Raw genomic sequence first — 26,485 nt, 5'->3', positions numbered from 1 at the left:
ACTGTGGTGTGTGAAGTTAGTAGTAGTAGAGAAAACCCAGACATTTCTGGGAAGCGTCAGGGAGTTCATGGTACAGAGGCCTCTGTTCTTGGAGGCCCTGATGCTATTAATATAACCTTGTGGCCCTAGAGCTTCTTAAACCCACACCTTTTCTAAGTGGATTATAAGCCGTGAGCTGAAAAACGCCTCGGAGCTGCTGTCTTGAGGCTGAGTACCTCTTTGCAACATAGCAAAGCAGATGCTTAGGAAATATCTGTGACACAGGTTATTTCAATAAGATATTAGTGAGATCCAGCCAGGCTGGTATCAGGGGCCGCCTTAGGCTCTTCTCCCCGCTTTGGGGGACTTTCTTGTGGTTGGGCTTTCTCGCAAGGTGTTACCAGTCTCTTCCTGGGAAGTTGCTTGCTCTTTCTTCTGGAGACTGGTGGTTGGGCAAGTGGTGTTGGGTGACAGCGTCGTGTTGAATGGTGGTAAGGACAGGGTTTAAGAGACAATCCTCAGCGTGGTGGTTTTCAGAAATGGCTGTAAAATTTTTTACTATCCTTCAAGCATCAAAAAGTGGCTCTTGGTCCCCTTCCCCTGGGATCTGGTCAGACCTAACAACTGCTTGGCCCAGTAGACAACGGTAGAAGAGTGATCATGGGACGTGAAAGGCCAGGTGGTAAAAGACAGTGCAGCTTCTGCCCTGTCCCTCGATACTTGCCTTTGGAGCCCTCGGCTACTTTGTAAGAAATCCAGGCGTTCTGAAGCTGCCATGCTGTGAGGAAGCCCTCTGTGTGTAGGTCCTCCCGTTGGCAGGTCCAGGTGAGCAAGCCTTCAAGCCTTCCCAGCCCAGGCTTCCATCATAGTAGTGAAGCTGCTTCCTGATGATTCCAAACCCCAGACATAAGTCACCCTCACCCATTTGAGTCTTCCTAGCTGTGTCCTCAACATCTTGGAGCAGACACTGGCCATCTCTGCTCTAAATTCCTGACCTACAGGATCTATGTGTATAATAAAACAGTTTATGCCTTTGAGCCTTGGGATGGTTGGTTGGACAGCAATAGTAACTGGGACATCAGGAATTCAGTCTACTGGCTGCTGACTCTTTGGCCTAGATTAATTATCTTGCTCTCAGGCAGGGAAACCTTCCTGGGTCCTAGCCTTTCTATTTTCCTCTCTGCCAAGAAGTGCACTCAAGAAAGAAAATAGAAGGAATTTCCTGGCGATCCAGTGGTTAGGACTCGGTGCTTTCACTCAGCTGGGCCCCAGGTTCGATTCTTGGTTAGGGAACTAAGATCCCAAAAGCTGCACGGTGTGACAAAAAAAAAGACCATTTCTTGGCTGAGGAACACCTGTGCTTCGCTGTGATCACCTCCTCCGGATTTCCTGTTGGATTGCTGCTGAGTCAGCACTGTCTCCTTGGTTTGTTTCCTAAGTGTACTGACTTTGTTTCATATTTGTTTGTTTCATATTTGTTGTTCCGCATGGTGTAAGATTTGTCTACTCTGACACACACAGTCTTCGTCTGCTGGCCTTGATAGGATCCCGGGGCCACCTCATGCTAACTGGCTCTACAAATCATTTATTGATCTTTTCTGGGAAGGATCTCCAGACCCTAATTTAAAACTATAATTCCTCAAGGAAAATATTGAGCAGTTTTTGCCAGCTTTCTATGTTCTAGTGGACACTTGGTCCCCACCTCGGGAAATACCTGAGTCTTTGGGAAATCCCTGGTGGCTCAGATGGTAAAGAATCTGCCTTCAATGTGGGAGACCTGGGTTCAATCCCTGGTCAGAAAGATCCCGTGAAGGAAATGGCTACCCGTGCCAGTAGTCTTGCCTGGGAAACCCCCTGGGACAGAGAGCCTGGTGGGCTGTCCGTGGGGCCGCAAATAGTCGAACACTACTGAGCAACTAACACTTTCACTTCACTGTACTACTAATTATTAGTGCTGCTTACAAGGTTGGACAGACCACTTTGCCCCTCTGACTGTTACAGCCACCTCCCAGAAATCAGAGGACTAGAGACTGTACCAGGCCCAGTGCCTGGTTTTCGGTGAGTGCTCAGCTATTGACCTCATTGCCCAAGACCTAAGCAGTTTGTTGAGCTTTTTTATAGCCAGTTCCTTGGAAATCAGAGGCTTCTTGGAACAAGCAGCCGTAGCACCTTGCCCATTACGTGGTAACTAGCTGTCTGCATTTTTGTCTGCTCCCAGCCTGTGAGTTCTCTGAGGGCAGGGACCAGATCTTGCTTCTGTAGCTTCTAGCAAAGAAGAAAATAATGTTAAAAAGGGTTCAAAAGTAGTTCGATAGCCGTTTATAGCCGTGTGACCCTGCTTGATGGACAAAGAAACCAAAACTTAACCCCATGGTCATATGAAGGCACGCAGTCAAGGCTCGAATGTGAAACTTGGCTCAGGTTGGTTTTCCTGAAAGGGGGAAGGGGTGAGAAGAGGCAGGTCAGCATCACGTGGCCCAGGGCCTGTCCTGCAGGTTGTTACACTGAGGGCCTGCGTGAAACCCGCTTCCCAGTGTCTATGTTTCTGTACAGTCCTTTCCACGTGGACTTTGGACTTGGCCTGGGGACAGCCACAAATGGTATGAAAGCCGAGTGTTGGGGGGGAAGGGGTAGGGAATAGCATAAAAAGCATGTGTTCTGGGCAGAGCCCAGTAGGAAGCCCTGATTCGAATGTGTGTGTCCACGTGAGCAGTCCAGCTTACTGGGAGACCATGGATGTATGGAGGAATAGTAAGAAATGGGGATAGAAAGGCAAGCTAGGGACTTCCCTGGTGGTTCAGAGGTTAATCTGCCTGCCAGTGCTGGGGACGAAGGTTCAATCCCTGGTCGGGGAACTAACATCTCACATGCTGAAGGGCGGCTAAGGTGGTGCGCCACAACTGGAGAGAAGCCAGCTTGCTGCCATAAAGAGCCCACGAGTGTGGAGTGTGGCAACTAAGACCTGATGCAGCCAAATTGATTTTTTTTTAAAAAATTGGGCTAGGGCCAGGCAGCGTGCCACGGTGTAATTGTCTTTGTCTTTTTCCTGCAGCACCAGGGTGCTGCTGCCAGGGCAGGCTGATGAATAGGGAGGAATGGGAACTGGGTCACAACGCTCACTTAAGCGGGTTCTCTTAACATCAGAGTCTGGGGATGGGGGCTGGACCCAACACCAGGCGGGACAAGGCAGAGAACTCGGTGGAAGTGGAAAGCTCTGTGGAGAACTGATATGATTTGGCTGCCAGCTGAGGGGAAGGTGGTGAAGAGGAAGTGAAGGAGCAGCCAGAGGCTGCTCTATGAGGCTCAAGAGTTTGGCCTGGAAGAAACTGTGATTTGGGGGGAAAGTGATGGATTCACCCAGCCTGGTGACAACACTCGAGGGCTGCACGACTCCTGAAGCTCAGGAGAGGGCCCAGTTGGAACGCAGGTGTGGGAGGTCTCTACATCCCAGGAGAGTCAGTGCAGGTGAGCAGATGGGATCAAAGGAAGGTTAAGTGCCACGCCACCGCCAAGGGACTCGGTCCTGTATGCAGCACGACGGGATGGGTGCCAGGGTAGACCCTGCTCTCTGCTCCTAACACTGGATGCCAGGCTTCTTTCCCTCAGCCTCAGTTTCCTGCTTCAAGTGTGTACCGGCTCTGCTTGGTGCTGGCTGGGCCTGTGCCAAGCATGCCCACGGCCCCGTAGCCACGTCTGAGCTGGATACCATTCAGTCACACACACACACGCACACCACCAATACACAGGCCTCTGAACAGACCTCCAGTGCCTTTTCTGGAAGTTACTGAACCATCCCCAGAAAAATGTACTTGCTCCAGGCCTGGCTGACTTGACACCATTTCAAAGGGCTTGTCAATTTCTGATATCCACTCTCAGGTCCAGGTAAAGAAACTCTAGACCAATCATGTCCTTGTGCAGCTGTGAGAAAGGTCCAGAGTAAAAGGAATGACTTGTTATCAGTCTGGCCAGAGGGTATCTGCTATTCCAGTCCTTATCTGCTCCTTATTGGGCCTTATCAGTAGTTGTGAGAATGCCACACTCTACAAACTACTTGCAACTCCTTTCCTCCTTTGCCAGATGGGGCAGTCCAAAGGCAGTGGACAGGTGACAGCCTGGGGTCCAGGAACTGATGTGATCCTGGGTGTTGCCTCAGCCACCCCTTGCTGGGTCAATTGCCTCATGACACCTTCAACCCCAGAACAGTTCACAAGTTTATTTACGCATGAATTTATACAGACTGCAAACACTCGGGGACGCCTTGAACCGTTTAACGGCCCGGAACCTAGACTCAGAAGGTTAAGAGGGGTCCAGCCTCAGAGGCCAGAGATGAGTTCTCAGGAGGTCGGTTGTTGGCCACAGAGCATCCGGAGAACCAGAGGAAAGAGGCGTAGCCAGGGCGGAGCTCCCATGGGAAGGCGGAGCCTGAGGCCAGAGCTGGGTGTGGCTTCCGGGCAGGGGGCGGAGCCAGAGCTTGGCTGGCCCTGAACTCGATAACCTGGAGCAGGGGCCCGCGCCCGCAGCCCAGGTATTCCAGGGACCCCTCTCCACTGCGGGCAGTGGGAAGGGAATGGGTCCACAGGCCCGGCTGCCTATACGTAAGCGTTCTTCCCGTACTTGCCAAAGCTGCTGTCGCCCTCTTCATCCGAGGCTGCGGCGGGCAGGCGGGCAGCGAGGCTGGCGGCCGGTATCACGGGGGCTTTGTAGGGAAGCTGGACGCTGGCCGGGGAGAGGACCCGGTCAGAAGGATGTGCGGCCCTTGCCCCGCACTCCGTCCCCGCGGCGCGCCCTCCCTTACCCAGCGGCGGGGTCCCGGTCCTGGGAGCAGCAGCAGTTAGAGAAGAGGCAGATGCCGCCCAGGATGGCGAGCAGGCAGGCGCTCCAGCCCAGGTAGAGGGCAGGGCCCAGCTCGTACCTGGGGACGAGGACGGTGAGCAGGTGGCGCTAGTTCAGGAGTCGCACTGAGACCCACCCACCCGCTGTCCCCCACACTCACTTGGTTCCGGCGTACAAGGGGTCGAAGAAGTCCCTGGTGATGTTGAAGGCATACCAGGAGACGGCCACCATCCCGCAGATACCTGGGGGGAGGAACCGGAGAACCCAGCTAGGCCTGGCGGAGGAAGGGGCAGCCCAGAGAAAGGACATGGGCATCAAGTCCAAGAGCAAGCTTCATCGGATCCCTTTCATTTCCTCTCGCCAGCTACTCACTTCTGTTTCCTACGTCAACGGCAGGCTGCTCCATCCAGCACCCAGGACACACTGCAGCCCACCTTTCTTGTCTAGCCTCCACTCTGCTCCTCGGCCCCTCTTCCCTCTGTTTATCCCACACCTGCCCTGTCCCTCCTACCTCTAGTGCCTGGACCACAGTTTCTGCAGTAGGAATCTGCTCACCAGCTCCTGCTGCTGCTGCTGCTAAGTCGCTTCAGTCATGTCCGACTCTTAGCGACCCCATGGACTGCAGCCTACCAGGCTCCTCCATCCATGGGATTTTCCGGGCAAGAGTACTGGAGTGGGGTGCCATTGCCTTCTCTGTCACCAGCTCCTACCCATCCTCGAAAGCCCAAGCAGTCTTCCCTGATCAGCCCTGCCTGCGCTGACACCCATTTCCTAGGCCTTATGGCTCAGTGCATGAAGGCCTGAAGCCAGCCAGGCTCCTGGACTAGTGGTCCAGCCTGGCCGGCCCCTGGGGCTGTGTCTTCCAGTATGCCGCCTGGCTTCTCTGAGCCTGTGTCCACATCTGGAGAACAGGACAAGACCTGCTCTATCTCACAGGCGTGTTGTGAGGGGATGTGCACAGACATGTTTTGCAAATTGAAAAGGGATGGCAAGTCTTGTGGTACTGTTATTGTGCACAGTGTGTGTGTATGTGTGTGCGTGCGTGCACGCCCTAGCTCTGATCTTCCCAGCCAGACTGTAAGCGCTGGAGGGCAGGAACTCTCACCTTTGGATTCCCTCCCACACCTTGCTCATGCCTAGCACCTAGTGCAGGCTCAAGAAACATTGCTAACGGACTGATTTGTAACCAAGGGATTTGGTGAGTATGGGTGGGGGTGGGGTGAGCAGGGAGAGGGGGCAGGTGTCAATGCAAAGGGGAAGGTGAGGCAACCCTGGGGTCTGGGTTGTCCATCCCACCCCCACTGCAGCACCACCCCCTCCCACTGCAGCGCGGGGTCCACCCATGACTTCCCCCGATTACCAGCCAGGATGTGTAGGGCTCCTGCGGTGGCCGCCAGCTTGGTTTTCCTGGAGAGCTCCAGGCCCCCAATGTTCGTGCAGCGCAGCCCCACCATGCCTAGGAAGAGGCCCAGGAAGCCCAGGAGGATGGCGGTGATCATGAGCGCCCGGCAGGCCTGGATGTACCCTGGGGAAGCGGGGCGCAGCCATGGGTCCCAGAGCCGGCCCTTTCCCCTCCGCCTGCTCTCCAGCCTGTGACAGTCAGTCCCTACAAGCCCTCAAGTCCTCTGCTTCCTCTTTGGGCCCCATCCCATCTGAGGGGTCACACCCCCTCCTTCCCAGGAGCTTACCTCCGCACCCCTCGACCCTCCAGGTGCACTTCGCCTCTACCTCTGTTACAAGGCTTCTGCTCAGCGCCACTTAGACACTTTGGCTAATAATGCTTTGTCCTGGGGGTGATACTCCTTTTACAGGATTTTTTTTTTTTTTTTTAAATTTTTGGCCACACTACTTGGCATGTAGGATCTTTGTTCCCTGACCAGGGATCAAACCTGGTGACCCCCTGCAGTGGAAGCAGGGAACCTCAACCATTGAACCACCAGGGAAGTCCCTGCATTGTAGGGTATTTAGCAGCATCCTTGGCCTCTGCCCACTAGACGTCAATAGCAGTCCCCCCAGACAGGACAATCAAAATCTCTAGATATTGTCAAAAAGCTACCACTAGTTGAGAACCGCCATGCTCTGCTGGGTGTTACAGACACTACACTCTGTGAGCACCCCTCCCCTTGCTCACATCTGGGAGGTCCCATTTATCGCCCTGCACAGTGCCTGACATCCTGAACCCAGCCTCTTCCCGGAGTGACCGATAGGGGGCAGCAGTGGCAGCTTCTAATCTGGAAGGTGGGATACCTGGGCCTAGGACGGGTGTGAGGCAAGCCTAGCTCATATGCTCCTTCCTCAGAGCCGAAGGAAGGAAACGGCTGCTCCCTTTCTGGGCCCCCTTCCTCCTCCTAGGTCTTCGACAGTTGCCAAGCACTCCCAAGGACCTTGCACCCCTTCCCTGGGTGGGGCAGTGCCACCCGTGTTGAAGGGGAAAGGCTGGGCCCCTGCCAGGAAGATGTGAAGTGGCCCAGAGTTGGGGGGCAGGGAGGAGGGGCAAAGTTCCCTGGGAGCATTTTCTCCTTTCCGGTCACTTCCTCTGGAGTTCCCCCAGCCTCTCCCCCTACTTACCCATCCACCCACCCACCCATCCCCACCTGGGCAGACCAGCTCCGGATCCCCAGGGAGCTCTTGTAGATAAGGAGACGTTATTGAAGGGCCCATAAGCAGCTGCGTGGCTGCGGTGTGAGTAAGTGACAGGACCCCCCCAGGACCAGAACTAGCCTGGGAACGGAGTATCGGCTGGCTCTGAATTCCAGCCCCCCAACCACCTGGGTGGCTCAGGGCAGGTCACCATGCAGTTTTCCTGCTCCTGAGATGAGGTTACTAATGCTGCCAATGGCGGGGCTGTAAACAGCACTGAAATGGTGCACGCAAAGCACTGATGATGCCGGGAGCCTCAGCCCATCCCTGGACAGCTGCGTGCTCTCTGCCCTCCCCGCCCGGCTCGCTCGCCCTTGCATCTCCGCCTTTCGTTGTCTTCTGTGCGCAGTCATGAGAGCAGCAGTCCCAGTGGGGCCCCTCCTCACACCACGCTGCTGAGTGGCTGCAGCCAATGTCCCTCCTGCCCACCCACCAGTCTGGCGTCCGATCCTGGTGTCTGACCCAGATTGTACTCAGCTTTCATAGAAGTTCTTTTTTTTGGCGGGGGGAGGGCGGGTCCTGGATGGGATGAGAGCATGAAGCCCCTGTAGCTGCCTCAGGAGACCCTGGGAATAGTAGGGGCAGGGGAGACCCACCCAGACTCCCTAGCAGCTCATAGCATCTCTGATACTCGGGGAGGCAGTTTCCTGGCATGCTGGCCTCAGCTCCTTCCCCTGCCACCCGGCCCCTGCAGCTGGGGACCCTGGAAGGGCATGATGGCTCCAGCAGCCCCCAGTGAGGGCACGGGAGCTGCAGCGCACTGGTGAGGGCCGGGCCGACTGAAGGGCTCCACGGGTTGGGGAGTGATGCGTACTGCTCACAGCATGAGCTCCAGGAACCAGGGAGGGCCTTTTGGAGCCAAAAGAGCTGTAGGCTCCAGCCCACCAACAACCCCAAACACATATGCACACACATCCCTGACTACAGTGCATACTGAGACGTGCAAGAGGTCTCCATTTAAAACAGCCTTCTAGAGCTCGCCGTGGCAGTGAGACCAATGCCCCAGTGGAAGCCTGGTGCAGTTATTGAGACTTCTAAGTATCTCAACCCCCAGGAATCCAAGGTGGGGTTTCCTCTTCACCCCACAAGCCCCAGTACTCTCACCCCAAAACTAAAGTGCTGGATTTGATTGAGCGAGCGTAGACGCCAGCCTGGTGTTAACGTTTTCTGCACATTTCATCTCACATAATCCTCACGACCACCCAGTGAACCAGTGCTATTCTGACCCGAGTTTTAACAGATGGGTCAAATGAAGCTCATCTTATCAGGAGGCACGGAGCAGGTCCAGGGCAGGTGTCAGGGCTGGCACTCTAGCCCCAGTGCCGGCACTTGTAGCCACAAAGACAGAGGGTCATGCTAGAGCAGGGGGCCACGTGGCGCGGCCTCTGCTGGAGTTCCAGACAGAGAGATGCCCCCAGCACTCCTGGCTGCAGGAAGCAGGTCTCCTCACTGCATCTGGCTTCCCTGGGCTGTATGGCGCCCAAGGTCCAACCACAGGCAGCGCCCACCCTCCCTGGGGTCTCTCCAGCCTCCCGCCTCCCTCTGCTCCCTTCGGCTCTCCCCAGCCCGTACCGGAGAGGGCCAGCATGGACGGGAACTCCCAGCAGTTGTGGACGCCCATGGAGTCGGTGGCACAGCTGTACCAGAGGTTCTCGAAGATGGTGTTGGTAGTGATGACATTCCCATGCACGGTGGACACTCGCCAGCTGCTGTGCGCCAGGGTCACCCCCAGCATCAGCAGCCCCACAGCTGTGAGGAAGAAGCCGAAGATCTCCATAGCCACCGGCATGGTGGGCCACAGGCCCCGGGGGAGCCCAGGGCCCCAGAGAGGGGGAGGGGCTGGGCCCCGGGGGAACCCGAGGGGGCTTTGGCCAAGGAGGGTGGTTCAGGCAGGCTAGGGAAAGAGAGGGAGGCAGGCTGCAGCCTCGGCCTCTTCCGTGGCCCAGGTCCGTCTCCGGTGTGTCTCCTGCCCTCTCCCCCGGTCTCTTCGCTTCCCCGCAGGTCCGTCAGAGGAATGAGCCAAGCGCGCACAGCAGCTGTTGACGAGGAGATGGAGGGAATAAACGAAACGGGCCAAAAGTCCACCCCCTCCCCCCTGGCCTCTGGGCTGCCCTGGGCTCCCCGCCCCTCGAGGGTGGGGGGAGAGGACTTACCGGGGAGTGACTAACGGACGCGCCGCCAAGGAGGGGCTCCCATGGGAGGCACTGGGAGCCAAGGGGAAGCGCTGGCTTCTGACTCAGCTTTCGTCGGGGGCCAGAGAATGGAGTAAGAGGGGCAAGGAAAGAGGAAGCGGCTGAGGCAAGAGACCGAGGCTGAACACAGAGAGGCCCCCTGCACCTTTCGGTGGGGAAGGATCAAGGCAGCTGAGCCACCCTCTGAATGCTGGTGAGAACAGTTCAAGAAACTCAGAGACCTCAGGGTTGAGTCTCCAAGGGAGAGTAAGGTTGAATGAGGGAATGGGAAATCTGGGGGAACCCATGGCTTTGGAATCCAACCAACCAGGATTCCAACCAGGTCCTATCCTTGACCAGCGCGCCACGGGCATGAAGTCGGAGCCCCTTGAGCTTGTTTCTGCTTCTGTGAACTGAACTGCTCCTCCTCACTTCGTAGGTTATGTTGAGAATTGTGACCTCATATCAAAGCTCCTTGCGAGTATGAACTGCTCAGTACCAGGTGAATGCCCTGGGTGTCCAAGGCCCAGGTTGAGGCCACCAGGGGCTGTTCTCCAAACTTCCAACTTCCTGAACTTGAATTTCGCCCCTTGTTGGGTTGATCTTTGACTCTCGGCAAAAAGCTTGATCTTGCTGCCAAAGGGGCCCTAAGTGGGATAAATCACAAGCCCAGGACGTGATCCTCTGATAATCTAAGCAGCTCAGAGTTATCAGAACCGTCACCGGCTCTACTAATTATGACAGATTAGAAACCTCTGGGTCCCCACCCCAAGCCAACACTGAGCACCTGTCCTGGCAGAGACGGTCTCATTTCCCACAGCTGGGACAGCTCCGGTTCCCTTCTGGCGAGCGTGGCTGGGGCTCAGTTCCAAGGGGCTCATTCTATACCCAGGCAGTCACACGGGACATCACTGTGCTGAGGTGTAATCCCCATCCTCTTCCCTGTGCCAGGCTCCTCCATGCTGCCTGCAGGTGCCTCCTCCCCTGTCCCCCCAGTGGGGATAAAGAATGAGAGGTATGAAGTGAAGCAAGACAGGCCCAGGCTGAGCCTGGCACGGGCTAATGGGTGTGAGGCCAAGTGGGCTGGGTGGAGACTGGGTTCCAACCTTCCTTCTGCAACTGGGATGTCCTGGGTTCCTGACCTCTTCCGTGACCTCTGCCAAGTCCATGCCAAATGCCCATTTCCTACCCCCCCTGCCCCGCCCCCGGTGGCCCCCCTCCCTTAAGGAGAGGGACAGGGAGGAGGAAGGGGAGGACGCAGGACAAAGGGAGGGAAGGGCGGAGGTTTTGGAGGAAGCTGAGTGGGGGCCTCCCTGGTGTGGAAAACTCCACGCTGAGAGGCAGCTGAGTGGGTCAGAGGAGACATCAGTCTTGCCTGTCCCTTCAGCTCTGCCCTTCCCGCCTCTGGTCAGTTTTTTGTCAGGATTCTAAGGCCATGCAAAGGCCACATCCCTATGCTGCCTGCCACTGCTCAAGGACATGGCTAGTGGTGGGGGAAGGAAGGAAGGGTGTGGGGTCTGGGCAGCTTGGTGGACAAAGGAGAACCCCACAGCAGCCTCCGGGGTAGGCGTAGGAGGGCGCAGAGCAGGAAGGGCACACGTGTGACCCCGTATGCTTAGCCATATATTCCATTTTCTGATCTCCTGGGCCCAACCAAACCCACCCCTTTCTCAACATGGACACAAGAGGTTCCCAAGCCCAAGTCCAGGTTTATTTACACTCATCTCCAAGCACATGATTTGGGGATAGGTGACAGCTCTCAGGGGAGAGGAGGGTGACGTTCACAGAGGACAGGGATGCAGTGCAGGAGAAGAAAGGGACGGCCGGGGGGGTGGGCCTCTCTTCCAGTGTCCTCCACGGGCTCCCACGTGTCCCTGCACAGACGCAGGGATGCCACCTCCTTCAGGATTTGGACTTGGACACAGCAAGTCCGATGAGTCCAGCCAGTCCCGCCACGCCCAGGGCCATGCCTCCAACGATGGCCATGCCCACTAGTCCATCTGGGGAGAGGAAAAGGGAGACTGTCACGAGGCCAAACCCAGTCCCTGCGGGGACCTGGGCTACCACCTCACGGCCTGCTGCTCCTTGGCAGAAGACATGCCTCTCTCCCTGGAGTCCTGGTGTGAGGGGCCCTCAGGGCCGGGGAAAGAAGAGGGTTTGAGGAGGAACTGCCTGGAGGGCATCATCTGAAGAGAGACCAGAGGGTCCAGGCACGGGCGACAGAAGAGGAGTTAAGAGAGTGGAGAGGGGCCCGGGGATGCTGGGGGCCAAGGAAACATGAGGGCAGGGAGTGGAGGGAGGCAGAGGGGCAGAGAGGACGGCCTTCACCTTTCTTCATGGCCTTGTCAATGAGCCGTTCCAGTTCTTTGGCCTGGTTGTTCTGCGGCTCTGTCTGCAGCAGCCCTCGCACATACTTCAGGGCCTTTTCATATTCCTGCACTCAGGGAAAACAACACACACCCCCTCAGAATTCCATCCCTCCGCCTGCCCATCAGAGGGGCCTTCTCTCCGCTGGCCCTGGGGCTCCTCCCTCTCCCTGCACCCCCTCCCTTGCTCCAGCCCCACCTAGAGGAGTAGAGTCCACAAACCACCCCAACTGTGTGGGGGTGATAAGCTGAAGGAGATAACAGCCCAAGGCTTGGGGCTGCACCCCAGTGCTGACATCACTTTGCTCCCCACACCCTCGGCACCCAGATCCTCCGTCTCTCGCCTTCCCTTAGTATCTTGGCCTGCTTTCACCTTGCACCTCTGTACCCAACACCACCCCCTGCCTACTGCCCTCTCTGGCCTGGGCTCTACCCTGGAGGAGAGAGATGAGTGCTTGACCACCCAGGCAGGGTGGAGGGGGAGAAGGAAGTGCTCTGCTTTACCTTGAGCCTGTAGTTCCCCACGGCCAGGTAGAAGACATAATCCCGCTGCTCCTCTTTGCTCCCTTTGGGCAGCAGCTCTGGGGAGTAGGGAGGAAGGAAAAGGGTGAAAACCCCTTCTCTTCTTTCTTAGTGCCTGTGTCCCAGACACCCCCTTCACTCCCTAAATTCACTGTCCTGAGCCTCCACTTCAGCTCCAGTCACTCTGGGCTTCCTACCCAGAGCCGTGGGGCAGCATGAACCCCAGCCAACACTGAGGTGTACGCAGCCCCCATATCAACACTCCAGTCAACTCTGGTTCATCCAAGTGAACTAAAAGCAAATCAGGGCAGTGGACAAGCCAAAGGCATCTCTACTCCAGTTGCTTGCTGCCCAGAGTAGTGTTCAAAATAAGTTTTCACTCCTTCTCTTTTTAAAAAAACAGCTCCAAACTTGCCTTCAACTACCCCTCCCTGAAAGATCCCATCTAACTTTCTAAGTTCAGTGACTTCCCATAAGGTTACGCGTTCAGCTGTACTCTGTGTACTAGAATTTGTTGCTAAGTGGGCAGGTGTTTATACAGCTTCCCAAGCGTCTGTCAACTAGAATGGCAATGTTTAGAGACCACTTCTGCAGCTGTGTCCTATTTCTTAGGAACTGGAGGCTGAGATGATTTGCATTCAGGAAGATTCTTACTTTTATGGATTTACAATAGGTATCTTTGGCTAGTTTAGTGATTGTTTATACACCATTACTTGACCAAGAGAAAAGGGGTACAGAGAAATTTAAAGGTCAAGTATTGTGGCCTCTGACAAATGCTGACCTATCCAAAGTTAACAGGAAACAGTATTTTGATTAAAAAAAAAACCACCATCTGCTCACAGGTTTTGAGGATGGTCTTCTGGACTTTTACGTGACTCGCCCCAAAGGTTTTCAACAATAGCTGCTAAATAACCAATAAGGTGAGGTGAGGGGGCAAAGACAACACGACTGGGGCACATGAAGACAGGAGCTTCTGTTCCCAATTCAGCCATTAATTAAGCAGCTGTCTGACCTGAGACCAGTCCCTTTCCTTCTGTCTAGATGACCAGATCACCAAAGTCCCACGGGGACTGACATGCTATGACTGTCTGGCAAAACACCAATGAGGTAGCAAGTAGCCAAAAGCACACTGGGAGAAGTCAGACTAAGTGCAGCCCTTTCCTGCAGTGAGTTTACTGGAAGATAACTGAACGCTGAGATCCCATGTTGAAAGGATCCCCACACTGGAGATGGAGGGAGCAAACCAGGCCAATGGTGGCAGAGGACGACGATGGCAAGTTGGGAAGGGGAGAGTTGGGGAGTCAGCCTAGCACCTCACCCTCCAGCAGAGCAAGGCCTTTACGGATGTCGTCGTTGTACTTGCTTCGCACCAGGCACCAGGCATATTCAAACTGCGTGCTCTTGGACACCGAGCCTGCTGCCTTCTCAGACTTAAATTTCCTTTCAAATTTCTGCCACAGGAGAGGAGAGGAGTCATTTAGAAGTGAAGGGGGCAAGCTGAACTCTAGCAGGACCTGGGTGTCCCTGTTACCCATCTTCTCCCTTGCCACAACCCCCGTTCGGGTCTTGGGGTACCCGACCATGGGGTACCCCAGGTCCTGCAATCTTCATCTCTGGGACCCAGGCATTCTGCTTCTTAGTGCCGGGTCGTCTCCTTTGTCTCCTTGGACCTCCCCTCTCTGCTTCCCTCCCCCTAGTGGTGCCGAGTGGAGATGCCACCTGGTGGCGGCCCCAGGCACCGCTCCCGGAGCAGCTGACCCCGGGAGGCTGGCCTGAACAGTAAACAACAGGCTGTCAGAATAGCTCAACAACAGTCCAGCCCACGCGGCCCCTCGTCGGAGACTGCTTCTCTCAGCCCCACCCTGCCTAGTCTGGACCCTATCTTATCTGAAGGAAAAAACCGTAATAAACCTGCCTACTTCCTGTTAGAGCTACAAAGATTGAGACATCCCCTACAAGGGACTTAGCGCTGTGCCGGATCGAGTACTATGTGAAACTTTACGGTGGTCGCTGTGTTCCCCCGCCACTGAAGGAGCACTTAAAATCAAGTGCCCGCATCCTGACCTCGAGCTTCTGGGAGAACCTAGCACCCGTCAGACTCCAGGCCCCGAGTCTGAGGCGTGGTGGCACAGGAAACTACAACTCCCACTAGGCTCTGGGGCAAAGTGGACCCTCTGGGCAAGAGCCGAACGCTGCTGGGGCTGCCGGGAGCCGTAGTTCGGCTTCTCTAGGCAAAACTGATGCTGGGAGGAGAGTTTGGCCCCTACCCGACTCTCCTCAGGGCCCGCCCCTCCGAATCTTCCTTTTCCCTCCCTCGGAGCCGGGCCTCACCAGCAGGTCCTCCACAGACACCAACTCGTTCAGCACGGCCTCCATGGCCGCCGGCCCCGCAGTCCTCACAACTCGGACGCTACACTGCCACTTTCTCCATGGCCCACTGACAGGGGCGGAGAGTCACTTCCGGTGTCCGGCGGAAGCGGGACCGCCCTCCCCTACGCAGAGCCAATCGCTTCCCGTAGCCGCCGCCGAACCCGCCTCCGCCTACCGCCGCCGCGGCGCGCAGATGGTCTCACTGATGCGCACGCTGCAACTGGTCCCTCTCCCTCACCAGAGCCCGCAGGCCGCGCACGGCGCCTGGCCAGTCCTAAAGCTGGTCTTCCTGGGTACCCTGCAAGTGCCTCCGTCTACAGAGGCTCCCTGAGTGAAGTACGAGACGGTGTCTTGATGGTTAGCCCCCAGACTGAAAACAGCGTAAAGAGAAGGTGGGGATCTGGGCATGGATCCCGTAATTTTAAGATCTAGTCTAACCCTCTCTCTTCCTCCCTCCCCCCTGCCCCAACTCCCTGCTCCCAGATATCTAGGACCCTAGGGGCTACGTGACTTTTTAGTGCCTGCAAGAAAATCATAACTAGTACCAGGGTTTCCAGGGCCCGGGCGGACTTATAATGCAAGAGCAAAGAAAACTAGATCTGTCAAACGTAAACCAGAGACTGGAATACATACTAATGGGGGATGCTATTAATGGGAGTTTAAAGAAAAGCTGTTGCCTCTGCTTGCACAGAAGGTCCAATATTTTAAATATTATTTAATAAAGCATCCTCTGGGTGTACTAAAGGGGGAAAGGCCATTCATGTGGGGTCATGGGCATTAAGGAGCTTGGAAGTGAGAAGCAAAAAAACATGGAAAGGGGAAATGCTGCATGCTGCTCTGGCATCTGTGTTCTGTGCAGTGAAGCGTAGGTCATGAGGGTAGCTCAGTCGCCTCTAACTCTTTGCAACCCCATGGACTGTAGCCTACCATGCTCCTCCGTCCGTGGGATTCTCCAGGCAAGAATACTAGAGTGGGTTGCCATTTCCTTCTCCAGGAGATCTTCCCAACCCAGGGATCGAATCCAGGTCTCCTGCATTGCAGGCAGACGCTTTACCATCTGAGCCACCAGGGAAGCTAAGTGACTCTCAAATTCTCTTTACCTTGACCCACAGTACTCCAGCACACCTGTGAATGTAAGTTCCCCGAGGGCAGAAACTGTATCTTGTTTATCTGTCCATCTCTAGCTCTGAGCACAAGGAAAATGAAATGTTCAAGAAATATTTCTTGAATTGTCAGGAAATAATAGTAATGACCGCAGTGCAAATGCAGGGGGTTAGCATCCAAACAAACACCCTTCACATTTGCAAAGCCCCTTGAATCTTTTTTTCCTCATAGCCTTGTGAGTTAAAGTAGGGAGTTATTCTTTTCTGTTTGGCTTGGACAGTTGATATGAGCTCAGTAAAGTTTAAGAGAAACCTCAATTTAGGGAACTGGCTCCATAATAGTCAAGGAGAAAAATTTACGTTCCTTCAAAGATGTAGTGGGTGCCTAAGTTTGGCTGGGCATTGGGGTAAGCAGAGAGGGTAAAAAGGTGTACATAATATGAAGCAGATGAGTGAAAACAGGGCTGAACACTAAGGGCAAGTAGAACTTACCTTCCTTTGAAGGCAGGGAATTTAAGAAAGGCAAAAGTCCACTATTTCTATCAGGATGTTACTTTCCTCAGGTGGCCTGCTACCCCTCATCCATGTTTGCATCTGTTGTAGCTCTTGGCACAGGCCTGGCACATGGCAAAAACTCCATCAGGGTTTGTTAAATGTAATTTGTGGGGGGGAAAAGAATGTGTTACATGGCTCGATTCTGTGCCAATGAAGAGATCTTAAGTTTGTTCCTTGGGTCCAGTAAGCACAGCCATCCACCCTGGATTATAGGGATAAGAAGTAGTGCCTGTTCATTTTACTTCCAAATTACGTTTCTCCGTCTTTTTCAAAAACATCTGCTTTATTGACTATGCCAAAGCCTTGGACTGTGTGGATCACAACAAACCGTGGAAAATTCTTAAAAGAGACAGGAATACCAGGAATACCACCTGACCTGCCTCCTGTAGGTCAAGAAGCAACAGTTAGAACTGGACATGGAACAACAGACTGGTTCCAAATCAGGAAAGGAGTACATCAAGGCTGTATAATGTCACTCTGCTTATTTAACTTACAGGCAGAGTACATCATGCGAAATGCCGGGCTGGATAAAGCACAAGCTGGAATCAAGATTGCTGGGAGAAATATCAGTAACCTCAGATATGCGGATAACACCACCCTTATGGCAGAAAGCAAAAAACTAAAGAGCCTCCTGATGAAAGTGAAAGAGGAGAGTGAAAAGCTTGGCTTAAAACTCAACATTCAGAAAATGAAGATCACGGCATCCAGTCCCATCACTTCATGGCAAATAGATGGGGAAACAGTGAGAGACTTTATTTTTGAGGGGCTCCAAAATCACTGTGGATGGTGACTGCAGCCATGAAATTAAAAGATGTTTGCTTCTTGAAAGAAAAGCTATAACCAACCTAGACAGCATATTAAAAAGCAGAGACATTACCAACAAAGGTCCGTCTAGTCAAAGCTATGGTTTTTCCAGTAGTCATGTATGGATGTGAGCGTTATGACTATAAAGAAAGCTGAGCGCTGAAGAATTGATGTTTTTGAACTGTGGTGTTGGAGAAAACTCTTGAGATTTTCCTGGACTGCAAAGAAATCGAACCAGTCAGTCCTAAAGGAAAATAGTCCTGAATATTCATTGGAAGGACTGATGCTGAAGCTGAAGCTCCAGTACTCTGGCCACCTGATGCGAAGAACTGACTCATTGGAAAAGACCCTGATGCTGGGAAAGATTGAAAGCAGGAGGAGAAGGGGATGAAAGAGGATGAGATGGTTGGATGGCATCACTGATTCGATGGACAGGAGTTTGAGTAAGCTCTGGGAGTTGGTGATGGACAGGGAAGCCTGACATGCTGCAGTCCATGGGGTCACAAAGAGTGGGACATGACTAAGCTACAGAACTGATCTTTTTCAATAGCATCCAAATGCAAACTATTGTCACTTTGGAGTAGGCAGAGAGACCTTATAAAAATACAATTCTCAGTTTATCTGAAACCCTTTAATAGCTTCTCACTGCTGTTAGAACAAAGGCCAAAACCTTGCAGCAAAGCCCAGAAGGTTCTCTCTAGTCTGGTCTGGCTCCTGCTCTGCGTCATCTCTCCTTCACTGCCTCTCCCTGTCTGTACACTAACCCCACAGGCCTCCTTTCAGTTCTGCAACCCCTAGTGGCCACAGGCCCTCTGTACATGCAGTCCTTGCTATCTAGAACATCTCCCCTCCGCCGTGAAATGCCCCCCGCTTTGCTTATATGACTCATTCATTCATCTATGAGTTAGTTCACTCAACAGATACTTATTGAACACCTGTTACGTGCCAGGCACTGTTTAAGTATTTGGGATCAGCACTGAATAAAGTTCCTGTTCTCAGAGAACTTGCATTTTAGTGGGGAAAACAGAAAAAATAATCAAACAAGTAAATAACTAGAAACACAATAATGGCAGGGTGCTGTGAAAACAAGAAAAGCAGGGGAAAGGGACTGTCAGAGAAGAGGATGCTGGTGGAGGAGAGCTCAAAGAAGCCCACCGTGGAGAAGTGACACCTGGAGAGAGAACTGAAGTAGCCGTGCAGGTGAATGGGGAGAACATTCCAGGGAGATGAAACGGCAAGAGCCAAAGCCTTAAGGAAGGAACACATAAGAGTGGTTTAGAAAATGAGGGCAGAGAGGTAGCCAGGGGCAGATCGTGGGGGTCCTTGTAGACTATGGTAAGGAAACTGGACTTAATGTGACCAGTGATGGGAAGTCATTGGAGGGTTTTGGGCAGCAGAGTGAAATGATCTAGCATAGAGCAATCCCTCCGGTGGCTACTGGGGTGGCCCAGGCAAGAGACAGTGGTGACCTGGTCTATAGCGGCAGCAGTGGAGGTGAAGGCATTCAGGATATGTGGTCAGAAGGTGTGGTCAGCAAGAACTGCTGATGGACTGGATGTGAGAGAGGAGGGTAGGATGACACATAGGTTTGTGCCCTGACTGACCTGGTGAATTCCTACTGACGTCAGTTCTAAGCTCTAAGACTCCTCCTTAGGGAAGGCCTTCCCTGGCATCCAGATTAGGAGGGCTCCTGTTGAGAGGCTGAGCACTACCCATCCTGCATTTTCAGAATATAAGACTGAAACCCGCTCATTCTTTTCTTAGTTAGCCCTGTGTTTTTGTGAACCACACGAGTTTTGGTTTGGGTATGGTAATAACATCTTCCAGGAGCCAAAGACTATTCTGCTATTCTCTTTTCTTCCCCAGATAAAGGAAGGCTCACATGTGACCTGTGGTCCAAAATGACACCAGGAAGGTAAGAGTTCTGTTTGATCTATGAGGAAACTGAGACTCAAAAAGCTTAATTCATCTCCCCTAGGTCACAGAGCTAGAAGTGGAGGAGCTGGGATTTAAACCTAAGTCCTGCTTCAGCATCAGAGACGAGGAGTCAGTTAAAGAATAAACAGACAGACAGGATATGATGACTTTGTAAGTATGCTCCAGTTTTTATCTTTAAAAAATTTAAGTGTAAATTTTTCATTTTTTTTGTTTTTTGTTTCGCACGGTAGAGGACTTCCCTTAAGCAGCAGATGAATGAGGAAGGAACAATTCAGATTAATTCAGAATGAAAACAGGCAAAGCAACAGCAATAACCTCCCTCCCCCTTTTTTAGTAAAATACAGTAAAATTAAAAACAAAACCCCCCAAACCACCAACAATGCCCCTGCGATTGTTGTATAACTGACTTCTGTCTCTTGGCAAGTGGCTTGTGTTTTTAGTTCACAGTATGTGTTACTTTATGTTTCCCCTCATGAGAAACGCTGAGCTGGAAGAAGCACAAGCTGGATTCAAGACTGCCGAGAAATATCAATAACCTCAGATATGCAGATGACACCACCCTTACGGCAGAAAGTGAAGAGGAACTAGAAAGCCTCTTGATGAAAGTGAAAGAGGAGAGTGAAAAAGTTGGCTTAAAGCTCAACATTCAGAAAACAAAGATCATGGCATCTGGTCCCATCACTTCATGGGAAATAGATGGGAAACAGTGTCAGACTTTATTTTGGGGGCCTCCAAAATCACTGCAGATGGGGATTGCAGCCATGAAATTAAAAGATGCTTACTCCTTGGAAGGAAAGTTATGACAAACCTAGATAGCATATTCAAAAGCAGAGACATTACTTTGCCAACAAAGGTCCATCTAGCCAAGGCTATGGTTTTTCCAGTGGTCATGTATGGATGTGAGAGTTGGACTGTGAAGAAAGCTGAGCACTGAAGAATTGATTCTTTTGAACTGTGGTGTTGGAGAAGACTCTTGAGAGTCCCTTGGACTGCAAGGAGATCCAGCCAGTCCATCCTAAAGGAGATCAGTCCTGGGTGTTCATTGGAAGGACTGATGGTGAAGCTGAAACTCCAATACTTTGGCCACCTCATGCGAAGAGTTGACTCATTGGAAAAGACCCTGATGCTGGGAGGGATTGGGGGCAGGAGGAGAAGCAGACGAAAGAGGATGAGGATGAGATGGCTGGATGGCATCACTGATTTGATGGACATGAGTTTGGGTAAACTCCGGGAGTTGGTGATGGACAGGGAGGCCTGGTGTGCTGCGATTCATGAGGTCGCAGAGTCGGACACGACTGAACGACTGGACTGAACTGAACTGATGTATTACTTTCTAATTATACACTTGTGTGATTTGCTGATGAATGCCACCCTCCTGTATTAGACTGGAAGCTACAGGAGGGAAGGGTCTGTCTGCTTTGCTCATCTTATGTCCACAGAGCTCAGAGCCTCTACCAGTAGATACTCAATTTGTACTAATTATTGTTGCATAAATGGTTATTGCAGTTGCTATGATTAACTTTTTGGAAAAGAAACCAGCCAATATATAGTAAGAGCTATATTATTTGACTAGTAATCTACTTCTGTGGGGGAAAAAGTATTCAACAAAAGCCAAAAAGAAAAGAAAAGCAAGGAAAGAAAAGGCATGAAGAAATTCATTCCTGCATATCTCTGAAGGTAAACAAACAACTAAATCACCAAGGAATGGTTTTATTAAATGATGTTACATCAATATTATGTTACATCAATGTAATAATAAATAGTCCTAAAGTCAGTCAGCTGGATTGTAGGCTGATCATATTAAAAACAAAACAAAAAAGTATGACCTTCTCAAATTCAGTCCTGTGAGTGGGCAGAAAGGAAACTGACATTTTTTGCTGGTGGAACCAAAACCTAGAACTGGTACTTGGTGGCAGTGGCCCTCCTTTGACGACACCAGAAATTGGAGCCTGTTTCGGACTTCTGCCTTACAGCATCTTGTCAGGTCGGCCCAGGAGAAGTTCTCAGCAAACACCCACCAAACAGAATTCCACTATTATTTTTAAAAAGTTAATAGGAGATCAAACCGGTCAATCCTAAAGGAAATCAACCCTGAATATTCACTGGAAAGACTGATGCTCAAGCTCCAATACTTTGGCCACCTGATGCGAAGAGCTGACTCACTGGAAAAGAGCCCGTTGCTGGGAATGATGGAGGGCAGGAGGGGAAGGGGTGACAGAGGATGAGATGATTAGATGGCATCACCGACTCAATGGACATGAGTTTGAGCAAACTCCGGGAGATAGTGAAAGACAGGGAAGTCTGGAGTGCTGCAGTCCACGGGGTCACAAAGAGTCACACATGACTTAACGACCGAACAACAACAATTTATTATTTGGCTGTGCCCAGTCTTAGTTATGGTATGCAGGATCTAGTTCCCTGACCATGGATTGAACATGGGCCCCCTGGGTGGGCGTGCGGAGTTTTAGTCACTGGACCACCAGGGAAGTCCCAAGTGTTCCACTATTTGTGTTCTAATCTTCAGTGATCAGTCTCCTCTACTTTCCACTTTCATCTACTGTTTAATTAGACAGGAAGTCCTGTCAACTCCCAACTGGTTCATTCATCCAGCCAACAAAACATTTCTTAAGGGTCTGCTGTGTTCCAGGCACCCTTCTAAGTGCTGCGTAAGAGAAATGAACTAAACAGACGTAAATCCTTCTCCCATGGAAGTCATAAATCCTTCTCCCATGGACGTCAATCTTAGGGGAAGAGAAAAGACAGCTAACGAATAAATAACATAACATCAGGCCACCGCTGCCTCCATTCTGTCGTCATACTCTTTAACAGCCTTCACCTGTTTTCCTCTTTCAACCCAGCCTGGCTGCCAGCTGCATTTTAAAGTGCAGATCAGACCCCACATCGCTTGACTAAAATACCGTCTAGACTACTCAGGCCCACTCCAGTACTATTGCCTGGAAAATCCCATGGATGGAGGAGCCTGATAGGCTGCAGTCCGTGGGGTCGCTAAGAGTCGGACACGACTGGGCGACTTCACTTTCACTTTCGTGCATTGGAGAAGGAAATGGCAACCCACTCCAGGGTTCTTGCCTGGAGAATCCCAGGGACGGCGGAGCCTGGTGGGCTGCCGTCTATGGGGTCGCACAGAGTCGGACACGACTGAAGCGACTTAGCAGCAGCAGCAGCAGCAGCAGCAGCAGCAGACTACTCAGGACATGGTTGAAATTTCTTATGATGCATCAAAGCCCTTCAGGATCGCCTCTGCTTACCTCTCCAGCTTCGTCTCCAGGCACCCACGCGCCCTGAACACGGCGAGTTTTCATGACGGCCACCTTTCTTCCACTCGGAATGCTCTCCAATCAGAGCTCTCCATCCACCAAACACCTGAGTCCCTGCGTGGCCGGCAACTAACTCCCAGGCTCAGGGCCGTTACCCTCCGGGGCAGCGCTTATCACCCAGTCCCACAGTCCTTTATGTGGACAGGGACCGTGTCTTGTTTATCTCTCTGCCAAAGGGCAGACACCCCAGAATTGTTCGTGGGGTGAATGAGAGAGTAACGCAGGCATTCTTAAAAAAAAAAAGACGCTAAGAACCTCGGAGACATCTGCACTTCCTGGTAGCGGCTCGGTCGGCCCCGGAGGTAAGGGTGACCCCAGGGTCTGCTCTAGGAGGAAGGCTCGGTGACCCGGAGGACCCGCGAGGACTCGCGCGGGAAGAGCGCGCAGTCTGCGTCTGTGCAGTCTCCGCCCTCTGGAAGGAGGCGGAGCCGAGACGAGCCCTGGGCGGGGCACGGAGGCCCCGCTGGCCAATTAACGTGAGCATCTTCGCGGGGGGGCGGGGCACGGTGAGGCTGTGAGGCAGAAGGGGCGGTGCCGAGGCCTGGGATCCGCGAATCTCAGTTCTCGCCCTTGTGGTCCGGGATGAGCGGGATTCTTCTTGCTAATCCTTAAACCAGAGACGCTCTCTGTAAATGAAAATGTATCTGTTGCCTCCTTTAGAGTCTGTCTCCCATCTATGTGATGAGGGTGTACACCGTGCCCAGGAATCACCTGGAATCTTACTAAAAGTGCAGAGTTGGTTCAGTAGGTGTTCGGTGAGGCCCGAGATGCTGTGTTCCTAATTAGCTCCTAGAGGACATCGATGCTGTGCCTGATCTCTAACACACTTTGAGGAGCAAAGGTGTGAAACAGTGGTTCTTAAAGGTGGTCCCCGGACTAGCAGCTTGGACATCATCTGAGAATTGTTTAGAAATGCACATTATTGAGCCCGGCTCCACACCTGCGTAGCAATCTGGGGTTGGGGCCCGGGAGTCGGTTGTTTTTACAAGCCCTGTGGGTGATTCTGGTGCTCAGTGCTCACTGGACTTTGAGAACCACTGAATAAGAACAAAAAAATTGAGCTTCATTTCTCTACAGACTGTGACTGTGTCAGTTTGCTTTATCTCGTTAAGTTTCTTCAGCCGAAAAGTCAGGGTGAAAATACTGATGCCTTCCTAGTGAATCTCTTAGGAGGAAACGTGAGAATGACTTTAAAGCACTTGGCATACATAATAAACATTTTATAAGGGTTATCAGAGCCTAGGGAGCTTAGTTTCATTAGTGTGAGAGGACAGAAAAAGACTTTAAAAGGAATGAGGGATGCGGGGAGATCTCATAAGCATATACAGAAGTGATTTTACTCTTGCAGGTCACTAAAGTGGAAAAGACGGCTGCAATGGTAGCTAACACAACAGTGTTACCTCTCAACTGTGGTGATTATCCATAAAGCCTTTCATTTTGACAACGAATTAATTCACTTATTTGGAATGCCTCTTTCAGATGAGTGAATTTTAGAGAGCAGTAATAGACAAAAAGAAATTTTTTGCTTTGTGTGTGTGTTTTTTTCAAACAACAGATGTGCCTTGAACTATGTAGGTGTGATTTTCCTATTTGTCTGTTCTGGGAATGACATCACCATTTACCATTTTGGTCGTAGGATGTAGAAAGGGGATAAGGCAAAATCAGAAACAGGTAAGAGAAATTTCTGGATCAGTTTTTATTCAGCAATGAATTCAAGCTGCCAGAAGAACTAGAAAATCTGTCGCCCCTGCCTCATACACTGCTCTCATCCAACCATGAGCTGCCAGAGTACTGATTCTAGGAATTCTTTCAGAACTCATTGACCTTCCAGGATGAAGCTGTATACATTACCAAAGATGAATAGAGTTTCTTGGACCAGGGTCAGAGGGCCTCTTTCTAGACTGTCATGCTGCTGCTACACTGGAGTGGGTTGCCATTTCCTTCTGCAGTGCATGAAAGTGAAAAGTGAAAGTGAAGTCACTCAGTCGTGTCCTACTCGGGAGCCACCACGGGAGATCCCACCCATGACAAGGTCATGTGGAAGAGAACTGTTAAGCAAGGCTTCAGAACTCAACGGGCTCCCTAGGCTTTCTCGAGCATCTACCCCGAAACCAGAATCTGTCTGTTTTACTATTTCATGACTTTCACCAACTCCTCTGGCATTAACAGGGGTCTATTCCTGACCACCTTTCTCTGGATAAAATTAACTTAGGGCTATAGCTAATAAGTCTTCTGGACATAAGAAGAATATTTCCAATCAAAACCCCTCTGTTAGCATTATGGCTTGCTTGGCAGATATATTCAGACCCTTGCAGCTACGCATATGATTATTTACATCCTCCCAACTGTGAGAGGCATGGAAAGCCTAAAACATAGAGCCTTTCCAAGAGTTAAAAGTTATTAGAGTAGTGTTAATGTAGGATTTCATTATTGGGCCAATGCTTGTTGCTAAGTTCCCATATCTCTTATCCGCTCTGCACCTGGGAGTGCATTAGTTAACATAGTTGGAAAGTAAGAAAAACAAGTGTAGCCTTGAAATTAACCGCATCAGACTTTTGAGCTAATTGGTTCTTTCTTGTAACTCACTGCACCTTTGCTTCGTGAGAAATGTAACTTGTTTAATACTTTTTGAGGCTGACATAGATTAGAAATATAAGAAAAAACATTTCAAGGGAAAATAAGTTTTTTGGTTGAACAGCCTTTATCAAAAGAGGGTCATAAAATGTTCACAGGCCTCCAAGGCCAGAAGATAATGTACACAATATTGTTTATGGGAAAGGTTTGCAGAAAAAATCCTGGTTTCAGTAAAGACGAAACAGATATAATGTTTGGGCTGACTCTGTATGACTTTGCATCTTTCATTTCCCTCTATGTACAAGTAAAAGTATAAAATACCCTTTTAAAAATAAAAACAAGGGGCCTCGCTTGAAGAAGCTTGGTCACCCCGTGTTTTTCTTTTTTCTCTTTTTTCCTCTCTTCCTTTCTTTTTCAGGCTGATCTCTTGGAGCATAGAGGCTCCCTGCATTCACTTATCTGCCCGGGTTTCTAAGACCTGAATGGGAAGACGTTCTGCGTCTTCACTCCCTCAGGAGACCGGGAAGGCACCTGTGGCCTCCGTGAACAGGGCAAACTTCTTGTCTCGAAGTTTTATTGGCTTTCTATGTAAACCAAAGAATATCAGCCTCTTTCTCTCCTCTATTTTCTCATCTATAATATTCTTTCCTTATCTCTCTCTAAATCAATCGCCGACACCGTTTTTCCTTCAGGTTCCCCTGGATCCTGCGGGGGCTGGACCCCGGCAATTGACCTTCCAGGATGAAGCTGTATACATTACCAAAGATGAATAGAGTTTCTTGGACCAGGGTCAGAGGGCCTCTTTCTAGACTGTCATGCTGCTGCTACACTGGAGTGGGTTGCCATTTCCTTCTGCAGTGCATGAAAGTGAAAAGTGAAAGTGAAGTCACTCAGTCGTGTCCGACTCAGCGACCCCATGGACTGCAGCCTACCAGGTTCCTCCGTCCATGGGATTTTCCAGGCAAGAGTGCTGGAGTGGGGTACCATTGCCTTCTCCAAGACTGTCATGCTAGAGAATTACAAAAATGTGGGTTTTGTTGGTAAGGATTCTGCCTTGTAGAAAGGAGGCCTTTTGAGTTTCTGTTCTAGTGAAGATTTATTGCTCTAATGACCACAACTCTGAATTTAGCCATTATGTGCATGTAAATTCCATTTTGTTAATGTTATGGAGGGAGGTAAAGTAGCATCATTCCCTATGAAACTAGAAATCAATCACAAGAAAATTATGGGAAAATCACAAAAACGTGGGAATTAAACAATATGCTATTGGTCAACCAGTGTCATCAAAGAAG

General features: G+C 51.4%; 2 protein-coding genes and 1 long non-coding RNA gene across 6 annotated transcripts; 1 reads left to right on the top strand and 2 right to left on the bottom strand.

The window, feature by feature from the left end:
• Positions 1 to 4,177: 4,177 nt before the first annotated feature.
• On the bottom strand, positions 4,178 to 9,468 carry CLDN15 (claudin 15). 2 transcript variants are annotated; one of them, XM_012104520.4, is made up of 5 exons: positions 9,025 to 9,468; positions 6,173 to 6,337; positions 4,973 to 5,054; positions 4,775 to 4,891; positions 4,178 to 4,695 (listed from the first exon to the last, which is right to left on the bottom strand). In XM_012104520.4, the coding sequence occupies exons 1-5, from the start codon at positions 9,239 to 9,241 to the stop codon at positions 4,569 to 4,571; spliced, it is 708 nt and encodes a 235-aa protein (XP_011959910.1). In that variant the 5' UTR covers positions 9,242 to 9,468; the 3' UTR covers positions 4,178 to 4,568. The 2 variants fall into 2 exon arrangements, with proteins under 2 accessions (XP_011959910.1, XP_027816918.1); XM_027961117.2 differs by having other exon boundaries at positions 6,173 to 6,268.
• Positions 9,469 to 11,312: 1,844 nt separating this feature from the next.
• Positions 11,313 to 14,950, bottom strand: FIS1 (fission, mitochondrial 1). Of its 2 annotated transcripts, XM_027961118.2 has the most exons (5): positions 14,843 to 14,950; positions 13,830 to 13,962; positions 12,494 to 12,570; positions 11,952 to 12,057; positions 11,313 to 11,623 (listed from the first exon to the last, which is right to left on the bottom strand). In XM_027961118.2, the coding sequence occupies exons 1-5, from the start codon at positions 14,885 to 14,887 to the stop codon at positions 11,526 to 11,528; spliced, it is 459 nt and encodes a 152-aa protein (XP_027816919.1). In that variant the 5' UTR covers positions 14,888 to 14,950; the 3' UTR covers positions 11,313 to 11,525. The 2 variants fall into 2 exon arrangements, with proteins under 2 accessions (XP_027816919.1, XP_060261985.1); XM_060406002.1 differs by having other exon boundaries at positions 11,313 to 12,057.
• A 113-nt stretch (positions 14,951 to 15,063) lies between these two features.
• Positions 15,064 to 25,448, top strand: LOC121817907 (uncharacterized). Of its 2 annotated transcripts, XR_006058005.2 has the most exons (3): positions 15,064 to 15,273; positions 18,417 to 18,543; positions 19,210 to 25,448. It is a non-coding gene; the product is annotated as an uncharacterized LOC121817907 (long non-coding RNA). The 2 variants fall into 2 exon arrangements; XR_009598420.1 differs by lacking the exon at positions 18,417 to 18,543 and having other exon boundaries at positions 19,322 to 25,448.
• The last annotated feature ends 1,037 nt before the right edge of the window (positions 25,449 to 26,485 follow it).

Source organism: Ovis aries, chromosome 24 (assembly GCF_016772045.2).
Source record: "Ovis aries strain OAR_USU_Benz2616 breed Rambouillet chromosome 24, ARS-UI_Ramb_v3.0, whole genome shotgun sequence".
In the NCBI taxonomy this organism is placed as follows: domain Eukaryota; kingdom Metazoa; phylum Chordata; class Mammalia; order Artiodactyla; family Bovidae; genus Ovis; species Ovis aries.
Note: the sequence above shows the minus strand (reverse complement) of the source record. Positions and strands in the feature narration are given on the sequence as shown.

Coding starts and splice junctions, on each gene's coding strand:
- CLDN15 (XM_012104520.4), bottom strand. CDS start 9,241: ATGCCGGTGGCTATGGAGATCTTCGGCTTCTTCCTCACAGCTGTGGGG. Junction 6,338..9,024: donor GTCCATGCTGGCCCTCTCCG/GTACGGGCTGGG, acceptor CCGCTTCCCCAG/GGTACATCCAGGCCTGCCGG. Junction 4,892..4,972: donor CCCTTGTACGCCGGAACCAA/GTGAGTGTGGGG, acceptor CCTCGTCCCCAG/GTACGAGCTGGGCCCTGCCC.
- FIS1 (XM_060406002.1), bottom strand. CDS start 14,887: ATGGAGGCCGTGCTGAACGAGTTGGTGTCTGTGGAGGACCTGCTG. Junction 13,963..14,842: donor TGTCTGTGGAGGACCTGCTG/GTGAGGCCCGGC, acceptor CTCCTGTGGCAG/AAATTTGAAAGGAAATTTAA. Junction 12,571..13,829: donor AGGCCTTGCTCTGCTGGAGG/GTGAGGTGCTAG, acceptor CCTACTCCCCAG/AGCTGCTGCCCAAAGGGAGC.